We start from the raw sequence: 13,266 nt of genomic DNA, 5'->3' as shown, positions 1-13,266 counted from the left end.
AAAAGATTCAAATAACATAACTGTGGGCTTCTTAAATCATTTATCTCTCTATGTCAGCACAGATAAGATTTAAAACTCTTTCACCTTGTTGACAGCACAAGTGAAATGGTGAGGTCAGTTGGGCTTGTGCATAAAAAGAGGTGAAAAGCAGAACTTAGACACAACATGGCTACACTGAGAGGTTATACACATTCTTATGGCAAGCCAAATTAACATTTACAGATATCTCAAAATGAATTTCAGATATCTTAAAATGTAATTTACTTTTTAAAATACCTGAAACTCGCTTTGAGATATCGTAAAATAATTTCCTTCACATTTTAAGATATCTGCAATAGATTTTGAGATATCTCAAATGCATTTCCTGTAAAACTGCCTATTTTTTCAATGGGACTTCTTGTTTATTATAAGATAACTTAAAATGAGCAGGAAGTGATTTTGAGATATCTGAAAATGTATTTCAGATATCTTAAATTGTATTGTAGATATCTGAAAATGCTATTGAGATATCTTGAAATACAATTTGAGATATCTTGAAATACATTGTTAGATATCTGAAATGGAGCAAAGACCCATTTTAAGATATCATGAAATTTATTTTAGATATCTAAAAATGTATTTTAGATATCTCAAACAACAGTGAATTTTAAGTTATCTTAAATGCTTTTTGAGATATCTTAATTATATTTTGAGATATCCTAAAATAACTTCCCACTCATTTTAAGATATCTCAAATACATTTTGAGATATCTTAAAATAGACAGGAAGTCCCATTCAAAGAATAGGAAATTTTACAGGAAGTTATTTTAAGATATCTCAAATTGCATTTCAGATATTTCAAAATGTACAGTATATCATTTCAAGATATCTGTAAATCTATTTGAGATATTATAAAATTCTTTTTAGATATCTTAAAATAGATGCATTTTTAGATATCTGTAATTCAATTTGAGATATCTAAAATGCATGTCTAGATATCTTAAAATAAATTTTGAGATATCTCTAAATGTTAATTCAGCTTGCTATACATTCTTTTATATATAAGAGCATATAGTGACCACCATAATATTTGGGACAAAAACACATTTTTCCTTCATTTACCCCTCTGCTCCACAGTTTAAAGTTACATATCAAACAATTCAGGCACGATAAACGTGCACACTGCAGACTTTCATTTATGGGTATTTGCATACATTTTGGTCACAGCATCCAGAAGTGACAACACATTTTATACCTGGTCTCCCAGTGCAGGGTGCCGTAATGTTTGGGACACAGCAATGGCAGGTCTAATAATGCAGTCACATTTAGTACTTTGTCACATATCCTTACATGTTATGATCGTCGGTATGATCTAAGCTTCCACTGCTACGCTGATGACACACAACTTTATGTACAGTTGTGCTTGAAAGTTTATGAACCCTTTAGAATTTTCTATATTTCTGCATAAATATAACCTAAAACATCATCAGATTTTCACTCAAGTCCTAAAAGTAGATAAAGAGAAACCAGTTAAACAAATGAGACAAAAATATTATACTTGGTCATTTATTTATTAAGGAAAATGATCGAATATTACATATTTGTGAGTGGCAAAATTATGTGAACCTTTGTTTTCAGTATCTGGTGTGACCCCATTTGCAGCAATAACTGCAACTAAACGTTTCCGGTAACTGTTGATCAGTCCTGCACACCGGCTTGGAGGAATTTTAGCCCATTCCTCCGTACAGAACAGCTTCAACTCTGGGATGTTGCTGGGTTTCCTCACATTAACTGCTCGCTTCAGGTCCTTCCACAACATTTTGATAGGATTAAGGTCAGGACTTTGACTTGGCCATTCCAAAACATTAACTTTATTCTTCTTTAAACATTCTTTGGTAGAACGACTTGTGTGCTTAGGGTTGTTGTCTTGCTGCATGACCCAACTTCTCTTGAGATTCAGTTCATGGACAGATGTCCTGACATTTTCCTTTAGAATTCTCTGATATAATTCAGAATTCATTGTTCCATCAATGAAGGCAAGCCGTCCTGGCCCAGATGCAGCAAAACAGGCCCAAACCATGATACTACCACCACCATGTTTCACAGATGGGATAAGGTTCTTATACTGGAATGCGGTGTTTTCTTTTCTCCAAACATAACGCTTTTCATTTAAACCAGAAAGTTCTGTCTTGGTCTCATCCGTCCACAAAACATTCTTCCAATGGCCTTTTGGTTTGTCCACATGATCTTTAGCAAACTGCAGACGAGCAGCAATGCTTTTTTTGGAGAGCAGTGGCTTTCTTCTTGCAACCCTGCCATGCACACCATTGTTGTTCAGTGTTTTCCTGATGGTGGACTCATGAACATGAACATTAGCCAATGTGAGAGAGACCTTCAGTTGCTTAGAAGTTACCCTGGGGTCCTTTGTGACCTCGCCGACTATTACATGCCTTGCTCTTGGAGAGATCTTTGTTGGTTGACCACTCCTGGGGAGGGTAACAATGGTCTTGAATTTTCTCCATTAGTACACAATCTGTCTGACTGTGGATTGGTGGAGTCCAAACTCCTTATAGAGATGGTTTTGTAACTTTTTCCAGCCTGATGAGCATCAACAACTCTTTTTCTGAGGTCCTCAGAAATCTCCTTTGTTCGTGCAGTGATACACTTCCACAAACGTGTGTTGTGAAAAGCAGACTTTGATAGATCCCGGTTCTTTAAATAACACAGGGTGCCCACTCACACCTGATTGTCATCCCATTGAATGAAAACTCCTGACTCTAATTTCACCTTCAAACTAACTTCTAATCATAGAGGTTCACATACTTTTGCCACTCACAAATATGTAATATTCGATCATTTTCCTTAATAAATAAATGACCAAGTATAATATTTTTGTCTCATTTGTTTAACTGGTTTCTCTTTAACTACTTTTAGGACTTGAGTGAAAATCTGATGATGTTTTAGGTCATATTTATGCAGAAATATAGAAATTTCTAAAGGGTTCACAAACTTTCAAGCACAACTGTAAGTGTTGATGCAACTGCACCATCTTCACCTGTTGCACTGACTGTCTGCATTCGGGAAATCAATCATTGGATGACAGATAATTTTTTTACGACGTAATCCTGATAAAACAGAAATCTTAGTAGTTGGCACCAAATCTGTGTTCTCTACCCTTCGTGGGCTAAAAATTGACGTCAATGGGATCCTGGTTGAACCCTCTGCATCAGTCCCTAATTTGGGTGTCATCTTTGATCAGCGTCTTACTTTTCAACCACACATTAGCTCAATAGTTCAGACAGCTTTTTTTCAACTTCGCAACATTGCTCATCTGAAACCTTTCCTCCGTGTGAAGGATACTGAAGCACTCATTCATGCTTTCATCACTACTTGTCTGGACTATTGCAATGCATTGTTTTATGGCCTCCCGACTAAATATATCAATAGATTACAATATGTTCAGAATTCTGCTGCTCGTCTACTTACACACACTAAAATATCGGCTCACATCACTCCTGTCCTTTATGATTTGCATTGGTTACCAGTCTTTTCAGGAATCAAATCTAAAATTATTCTTCTCACCTTTAAAGCCCTTCATGGTTTAGCCCCTCATTATCTGTCAGAGCTGCTGCTTCCTTACAACTTACTCATTGTACCTAAATACAGGTTAGTAACTATGGGTGGCAGAGTTTTCAGTGTGATAGCCCCTAAAATTTGGAATGCGCTTCCTCTCAGCCTCCTCAACGAAAAATCTATTATTCATTTCAAACTCCTGTTAAAAACACAAGTACAGTATTCATTTTCTTGTATGTAATTTCTATTGTCTTGTTAATGTGTTTATTGAATTGTAAAGTGTCCTTGAGTGTATGAAAGGCGCTACATAAATAAAAATTATTATTATTATTATAATGACTGCTTGAAGTCTGCAATTCACAGACATCATTAGGTGCTGAAGATCTTCTCTGGTGTTCCCCTTACGTTTTCTCTTCAGCATATGGAAGGCCTGCTCACTTGGATTTAAATCAGTTGACTAGTTTGAACATTCAAGAAATTTCCATTTTTTTAGCTGTGACAACTCTTTGGTTGCTTTAGCAGTATGTTTACGATCATTATGTTGTTGTAGGTTGAATCGGCTTCCAGTGAGTTTGGAGGCATTTACTATAACCTGAGCAGATCAGATGTTTCTATACACCTCAGAATTCATTGCGCCACTGCCATCAGCTTTCGGTCATCAGTGAATCAGCCATATATGCTCAAGCCATAACACCCCCAGCACCACCATGTTTAATAGATGAGGTGGTCTGCTTTGGATCTTGGGCAGTTCCTTTTTGCCTCTCTACACTTTCCTCTTGCCATCACTCTGATGCAGATTTATCTTTGTCTTGTCTATCTACAAGACTTTTTCCTAGAATTCTGCAGGCTCTTTTAAGACATTTTTTCGCAAACTGTAATCTGGCCATCTTGTTTTTGTGGTTTGCATCTTGCAGTGTGGCCTCTGTATTTCTGTTCATGAAGTCTTCTGCAGATAGTCTTCTCTGACACAAGCACATCTTCCTCCTGAAGACTGTTTCTGATCTGTCGGCCAGGTGTTTGGGGCTTTTTCTTTACCATAGTGAAGATCCTTCTGTCATCAGCAGTGGAGGTCTTCCTTGGCCTACCAGTTTCTTTACAATTACTGAGCTCACCAGGGTGTTCTTTCTTCTTAATGATATTCCAGACAGCTGATTTGGCTCATCCTGATGTTTTACTGAGGTCTCTAATGGTTTGATTCTTGTTTTTCAGCCTCATAATGGCTTCTTTGACTTTTATTGGCACAGGTCTTGTCCTCATGTTGAATCATAAATCACCTGAGGAATCACAAACACCTGTGACACCAGTAGTCTCAAACATTATGGTGCCCTGAAATGGGGGACCATGTAGAAAAAGTGTTGTCATTTCTACACGGTGTGAGTGAAATGCTTGCAAATAACCTAAAATGAAAGTCTGTGATGTGCACTTTAATCACATCTGAATTGTCTGATTTGTTATTTTAAACTGTGGAGTAGAGAGGGATAAATCAAGGAAAAAGCCATTCAGAGCACAGCAGACTCTTAAGGAAGACTCCAAAGGTTGTAAAAATGAGAATCTGCAACAAAAAATGGTCTAATATAAAATGTAAATTGAAATGATACATTACCATTTAATAACAATACATTTTATTTATTTGTAGGCGCCTATCTAAACACTCAAGGACACCAAACAATGGATAAAACACAGATTATAAACAAAACTAAAATACAAAAATTAAAATCAGACAGAGCAATTGTAATCAAAGAGAAAAAACAGTCTTAAACAAATGAGTTTTAAGTTTAGATTTGAAAAGTGAAAATGATTCAGTATTTCTAAGCTCAGATGGTAGTGAGTTCCAGAGATGGGGAGCAGAGCAACTGAATGCTCTGCTCCCCATTGTGGTAAGACGGACGAAGGGGACAGTCAAGTGGATGGAGGAAGAGGATCTAAGGGTACAGGAGGGAATGGCAACATGGAGGAGGTCAGACAGATATGGAGGGGCAAGGTTGTGGATGAACTTAAAAGTTAGTAGGAGAATTTTGAATTGAATTCGGAACTGAACTGGAAGCCAATGAAGCTGCTGCAAAATGGGAGTGATATGGTGAACAGAGGGGGTTCTTGTAATGATGTGGGCAGCTGAATTCTGGACCAGTTGAAGCTTATAAAGAGATCCAAAGAAAAGGAAATTGCAATAATCCAGACGAGAAGTGATCAGGGGATGAACAAGGATAGCAGTGGTGTAGGGAGTGAGGGAGGAGCGAATACGATTAATGCTACGCAAGTGGAAATTTGCAGACCGGGAGATGTTATTGATGTGGGACTGAAAGGATAAAGTACTGTCAAGAATGACACCCAGACTCTTAACCTGTGGGGAAGGGGAGACAGAGGAATTATCAATAACACATGAAAGATGATCAGTTTCGGATAATGTTGATTTTGTACCAATGAGGAGAACCTCAGTTTTGTCACTATTTAATTTAAGAAAATTTGAAGAAAACCAGAATTTGATTTCTGCTATGCAATCAGTAAGTGAGGAGGGTGGAAAGGAAGCAGTAGGTTTGCTAGTGAGATAGAGTTGGGTGTCATCAGCATAACAGTGGAAGCTAATGTCATATTTACGAAAGATATTACCAAGGGGAAGGAGGTAAATAATGAAAAGGAGGGGCCCCAGGACAGAGCCCACCTGAAGTAAGAGCGTTGGGTTGGGATGTGTAAGTTTTAAGCTGAACAAACTGAGTGCGGCCTGAGTGGTAGGATGTGAACCAGTCGAAGATAATCTATTGAGAAGAGTAGTGTGACAAATAGAGTCAAAGGCTGCACCCAGATCAAGGAGGATGAGAATAGTAATTAAACCAGAATCAGCTGCCATAAGGAGGTCATTTTTATAAGTGCTGTTTCTGTACTGAAGAGGGGATGAAAACCAGACTGGAACTGTTCATACAGATTATTTTGAGATACATGAGAATGAAGTTGAATAGCCACTATTTTTTCAAGAATTTTGGAAATGAAGGGTAGATAAGAAATAGGACGAAAATTACTGAAATTAGTCGGAACGGCACCAGGTTTTTTCAGTATTGGGGTTATTGCAGCTACATCTAGTAAACTAACAAATTATATGTTAGTGGTTGAGCAAACTGCAAATTAATGTGACAAATCATCTGACAAAGATCAGTTTTCATGACGTGAAACATGGCTAATCCAAAATTTTCACACAATTCTTTCTTTCCTCTTACAATTTCCCCCTCAGGGAGAAACACACTTCTTATCTATCTATCTATCTATCTATCTATCTATCTATCTATCTATCTATCTATCTATCTATCTATAAAGAAGAAACCCAGTGCACATTTCAGGACCCGTTTGAGTGCTGCTTACCAACGGCAAGACCAGGGTCACTGTTCATGGTCTGGACAATCTCCCTTCCCTAAAATGAAAAAAGAAAATATATATGAAGATGGATGGCTAAGAAATCAACAGTGCATAACATAGTACCTTCTGAAACACATTCTGATAGAGTGACATAATTTGTTACTTTTCATCAAGTCTGCCATGTGGAGAGAATGTATGTAAAAAAAAACTATGAATGAGATATTGCGAATACTCAGCTTCTAGCTAATCAAACAAGCTTTATTGGCTGACTGGCTTCCACTCATTTGATAAGATTTCCATTATAGTAAAGGCATATAAGGAATATTCTGTGCGGCAATGGAAGCAAAGATGAGACCTAAGCAGTGTAATGGAAATAGCATTCATGTGGGTTTCCTGCGGGTATTTTAGTTTCCTCCTACATACTTAATATGGGAATGTTTATTAACTGGTGATGCTAAGAATGGTCTGGTATGAGTATGTTAGCATTTGATGGACTGGAGTCCCAGGGCAGGTTCTTGCCTTCCATTTATTGCTGCTGGGCTAAACTCCAGCTAACAGTGGTCATGTGATGGACACAAGTGGGTTCATCACAAGTATTAGCAATGCAAAAATATTCATTTATTCACCATACCTTTTTTTAAAGCTTGCTTAATCCTGACCAGTGTCACCAAGGGGTCATTTATTCACACTGCTATAAAATCCATAGACATGCACAAAAGCAAAATCGTGCAACCAAGACTTAATTAAAAGGTTATCTGTTGAATATAGGAGAAGTCCACGGAGAGCATACCACCTGTATGCAAAAGACGTTGATCACACAATCAAAGCCAGGACACTGCTCAGGAATGCCACAAGAGCAAATATTCAATGAAATACATTTTAGTACAAAAGAAAAATTGGTTGTCAACTGTGTTATACCAGGATACTTTATTCACAATGAACATTAGAACAATCTAGACAAGAACAGGCCATTCAGCCCAACAAAGCTGACGAGTCCTATCCACTTAATTCTTCCAAAATAACATCAAGTCAAGTTTTGAAAGTCTGTAAAGTTCTACTGTCTACCACACTACTTGGTAGCTTATTCCATGTATCTATGGTTCTCTGGGTAAAGAAAAACATCCAAACATTTGTGTGAAATTTACCCTTAATGTGTTTCCAACTGTGTCCCCATTTTCTTGAAGAACTTATTTTAAAATAACAGTCTCGATCCACTGAACTAATTCCCTTTATAATTTTAAACACTTCAGTCATGTGACCTCTTAATCTTCTTTTGCTTAAACTGAAAAGCCTCAGCTCTTTTAATCTTTCCTCATAATTCATCCCCATTTCCACATGATTCAGCTGACTTTCCTCATAATTCATCCCAAATGTGATGTTAATCTTCAAGAGGATTCTTGAACATGGTGGACCTGGTATGATGGAAACACCCTTGTAATCCCATATAATCACTGTAATCTGGAGTTCATGACATGCATGTGTTTCTTTTTTAATGTCACAGTTTTAATTGGCTGTAGACATCGTAGGTGGTATGTGTAGCTCTCCTGGATGACAGAAACCTGGAGAACATATCCGTATGCCCAATATAATTTCTTTATGCTCATTATGCGTAGTTTGACACTTAAGTTTCCTACCTGATTGAGAACCACCCAATTTGGGTCAATTTGAGCATCTCCCTCCGGGTCGAGAACAATAGTTTGATAGGCACGGAAGTCTGTGAGTGTCACCTCAGCGTTTTCTGGACACACATCAATGTTGTCTATAACTGTGTCATTGTCAAAGTCATGTTCACAAACATTGCCTACACCGTCACCTGCAGTGAATAAAAAAAAATCAGTGTTGTTTAGCAGGTGGTAGTACATTTCAAATGACACATTGTGATTCTGCCCACAGTCTATGTGATTTGTGTAAAGCCACTTAAGAGTAGAAACCACAATATGAGACCATCATTAGTCTGTGGCCAGACTCAATGAAACATTTACAGTGAATGTTGACATCAGGTTCTTAGAGACAGCATATGCTGTTGGTAGAAAGGTACACCTCACCATCTGCATCTTCCTGGTAAGGATTTGGTATAAGTCGACAGTTGTCTGGCCCTGGGGGGTACACGTCAGGAATTCCGTCACCATCATCATCATCATCACACTCATCCCCAATGCCATCGTGATCTGTGTCAAGTTGTGAGCTATTTATGTCAATGGGACAGTTGTCACGAGAATCCTGGTGTCCATCACCATCACTAAAGAGTAGCAAAACAGTTTGTTATGTGGGACACAATATGAGGGAAATTATATAAGCTATATTGGCAATCGGTCTGTGAAAAAAATCAAACAGTATGTAGATGGTTTTTGTCAAATAATGTGGGTTTTTGCAGTTTAATAATAATTTGTTTTTTACTCACCTATCCTTGTTTGTGTCGCATGGATCACCAATGAGGTCATTGTCAATGTCCAGCTGTTAGTGTAGAAAAAAGGTAATGCAAGAATATATTTTGGCCATCTGTATGTAGCACCTGCACACATGAAGTCAAATAGGTCATAATTACTGCCTCCCCAGTTATAATGTTATATGTGCACAGTCACCCGTCATTTTTTAACCATCTCTAATAATGATGGAGTTGTATCTTTATTTATTTACTAGCCATCCCCCGTGTATTAATGAAACAGGACAGTGAGGAGGACCCCGCCCATCTCTCTACTCCTGACGTCACTCTTCCCTGTCCCCTTGGCCTGCAGCCTTTTTCTTGGTTTAGCACGAATATATCACACCTGGAAGCGAACTATGATTCTTAGGGCAATGAGAGAAGTCGCAAAATCAACAGGAAGGTTCAAGCAAATTATAGAAAAAAAGACGATCTAAAGCCGTTAAGTAGTTCTCTCGTTTGCTAACTAAGCAGAGTTTAGGTTACGTCCCAAGGCAGATGCGTGAGTGAGGAGGGCCCCGCAGCCCAGTGAGTCTCTCTCGGATTCGCGATAATGAATCGGCACTACAAATGAACTACGTGTGGCACGCGGCTGGGGGTGGTTCCCAGCCGGGACGCCCAGGAGGACAGGAGGAGGGCTCATGCCTCCTCCGGACCACGAGGGGGCGACCGCCCTGGTTATATTGGGGGCCACGGGTACAGGGCTTGGAAGCTCAACCCTGTAGGGGCCCGTGGTCACTGCCAGGGGGCGTCCCCATGCCTGGAGGACTTGGGACCCCAGCACTTCCGCCACACCAGGAAGTGCTGGGGGGAAGAAGAAAAGAGACACCCAGAGTGCTTCCGAAGAGACAGCCGGCACTTCCGCCACACAGGGGCGTGCCAGCTGAAGCTTGCCGGGAACCACCTGGAGCACATCCGGGTAACTATAAAAGGGGCGCCTCCCTTCAATCAGAGCTGGAGTCGGGTGGAAGAGGACAAGGTTTGAGAGTGAGAAAGATAGAGGAGAGAAGGAGGCGTCCTGAAGGCATATTGTGGACAGAGGACTGGACTGTTGGGGTGATTGGTGCTGCGGCACTGGGTTGTGCAATCAATTGACTTTGTAAATAGTGTACAAAATAAACGTGTGGTGGACTTTAACATGGTGTCCGTCTGTCTGTGTCCGGGCTATCTCCTACATACGATTCATAGCGCGATGAGAAAGTCGCAAAATCAATTATGTTCAAGAAAATTATAGAAAAAAAAAGATCTAAATCCGTTAAGTAGTTCTCTCGTGAAAAGCTGACAGACATACAAACGGGTCAAAAAACTATAAGAAATTTCGTGCTTGAACCACAAAATTTTTAAAACCGTTTCTTAGCACCTATGGGCCAAGGGTAACCTACATTCCAAATTTCAAGTCCCAAGTCCTCATGGTTTGGGAGATTTTGTGATGAGTGAGTCAGTGGTATTTGGCTTTTATATTAATAGATTATTATTATTATTATGCAGTTTTTTCATTCGTTCTGTAACTGTGTGTAACACTGCTCAGTGCTTGTTCCTACTTTGTTCCTGAAACTGCAGTCATTGCCTTTTGGTTGCTATGACCCTGTACTATTAAAAGTTGGCTCAGAAGATAGGTGTTCAGTGCTCCCCATAATGTTTGGGACAAAGACACATTGTTGAATTATCCCTTGGCTCCACTGTTAAAATATTACAAATCAAACAATTCAGACTTGAATAAGATGCACATGACAGACTTTAATTTAAGGGTATTTGCATTTGTTTCATTTACAGCGTGCAGAAATGACAACACTAGCAGTATGCTTAGAAGCCGAGGGGTAAATCAAGGACAAAGGCGGCTCTGTCCTAAACATCATTGAGGACACTGCATGAATAAATTGACTTAATATGACCCCTTCTGTCCACTGCTTAAAGTTTTTGTGTGCATTAAAATGCCTTCACTTTGTTCTTTTTATAATACAGACAAAATATGCAGGTATTGCTGCCTGCTCAATTTAATTTTATGACCTCTTTTTAATGAACATAGTTTTAAATCAAACAAATAATGGAAAGATTCCAACATAATAATCAAACGGTTTAGAAACTTACCTGGTCAGGATTGCCCACTCTTGGGCAGCTATCACAAGCATCACCCACTCCATCATTGTCACTGTCCTTTTGATCGGGATTTGGCACTGTTTCACAGTTGTCGTGAATATTTCTGACCCCTAATAACAAAATATTTAATTAAAAATATAGTAGTAGGGAAAAAAAAATCCCTGCAACTATAATTTGGAAGCCAACAAAATCCCAAGGAACTTCCTTGACCAGTCCAGTGTTAATCCATCCCCTGGGCCTTCCAACTTTATTTGCCCAGAGAAGAAATGTAGACCAAACATATGTTAGAAAAGGGAATTAGCATCTGAAGTATAATCTACCTGTTCTTCTTTAATTAATCTTTATTTATTGAATCGATTAATTCTTTAATTAATTATTGTGTAATAATATTTACATTAACACTATAGTAGTCAGCTCTACTATTTCACACTTTTGTGGAGCAAGGTGCAGATCCTGCCCTAGTCACGTTTTGTGTTGATTCTGTCCTTGTGGTAGTGACTATGAGGGAGCCAGCCTAGTCTGCAGTTCCCAGACTATAAGCAACAAACAGGAGGTTTCTTCGCAGGGCTGCTGGGTTCTATGACGTGGTGAGAAGCTCATCAATTCATGATAGCCTCAGAATAGAGTCACTGCTCTTTCTGATCCAGAGGAGCCAGTTGAGGTGGTTGGGGGAAATTCGTAAGTATTCCATCCCAGCAGGCTCCCCTGGAACTGCTCTGGTTATGTCCCTTGGGCTGGAGACCTTGTGACAGATCCAGGACACACAGGAGGGATTATATGACTCAGCTGGCTTGAAAACACCCTTTACCATGGTGTTTCTTAAACTATGTTTTGCAATTTATTTATAAAGCACTTTAAAAACAACATACAGGCTGACCAAAGTGCTGTGCAATAACACCCAACATATATACATCTGTGTTATGTCTGTGACTTAGCTGAGTTCATCTAAGTGCAAATTCCATGCCGAATTGTATACCACCTGCTATTTATACTACAATGCTAATGACGCATCACAGAACATGTTCATTTTTGTGGCATGAAAATAAAAGTTTTCGCCACCTCCCATTTCAACAACCTATTAAATAATCAAACTAAGAAGACTGATGGCAAATGTGTATAAAAAAAGGGGTAGGGAGAAGGTTCTGACACAAACAAGCTTGTGAGGTGAATGAACTTCTGTGCTAACTTCAAATGTCGAAATGATGGTAACAGGTGCAGGACAAGGATGTGATGATTTACAGGGTGTTATGAAGAGCAAGGGAATTGGGAGGAGTACGTACATAATGTTGTGGTAGTATTGTACGCCAAATGCTCTTTCAGTGGCCATAAACAACGGCTCGGTGCCTCATCGTTTGTTCACTATTATGGCATACATTGACCCTAATCTGTAACAGAGGTGCATTAAGTTTAATATGCCACACTATTCTAAAGTGGCGCAGTAAATAAAGTATCTATCTATCTATCTATCTATCTATCTATCTATCTATCTATCTATCTATCTATCTATCTATCTATCTATCTATCTATCTATCTATCTATCTATCTATCTATCTATCTATCTATCTATCTATCTATCTATCTATCTATCTATCTATCTATCTATCTAAATGTCTGTAACAGTCAGGTGAAGAGTGTGTTTGTTAGACCACTGAGAACTGTAAGAACACTAGAAAATACCAAAAGGACCAGACAAGCAGTAGACATTCAGCACAATGTTAGTCAGTAGAGTTAAACATTTCAAACGGAACTGTTTGCCGAATTATTCAGCAGTTTGGCAAGAGTTATCCTATCACATATATAAAATATAAATAGTGCATACATTTTTAGGGATAATTTAACTATTTTTTAGA

General features: G+C 38.7%; 1 protein-coding gene across 1 annotated transcript in view; it reads right to left on the bottom strand.

Annotated features, from left to right (window-relative positions):
• The window catches only part of comp (cartilage oligomeric matrix protein), a 54,303-nt gene that overhangs the window by 4,575 nt on the left and 36,462 nt on the right, over window positions 1-13,266 (bottom strand). The window contains exons 11-15 of the mRNA XM_051935054.1: window positions 11,408-11,526; window positions 9,299-9,351; window positions 8,943-9,136; window positions 8,532-8,710; window positions 6,904-6,952 (exon numbers count right to left, since the gene is read on the bottom strand). Coding sequence (XP_051791014.1) covers window positions 6,904-6,952; window positions 8,532-8,710; window positions 8,943-9,136; window positions 9,299-9,351; window positions 11,408-11,526 — 594 coding nt within the window. The remainder of the gene's footprint in view (window positions 1-6,903; window positions 6,953-8,531; window positions 8,711-8,942; window positions 9,137-9,298; window positions 9,352-11,407; window positions 11,527-13,266) is intronic.

Source organism: Erpetoichthys calabaricus, chromosome 12, assembly GCF_900747795.2.
Source record: "Erpetoichthys calabaricus chromosome 12, fErpCal1.3, whole genome shotgun sequence".
Classification (NCBI taxonomy): Eukaryota; Metazoa; Chordata; class Cladistia; order Polypteriformes; family Polypteridae; genus Erpetoichthys; species Erpetoichthys calabaricus.
The sequence above is the reverse complement of the archived record's forward strand: the minus strand, read 5'-3'. Positions and strand labels throughout refer to the sequence as shown.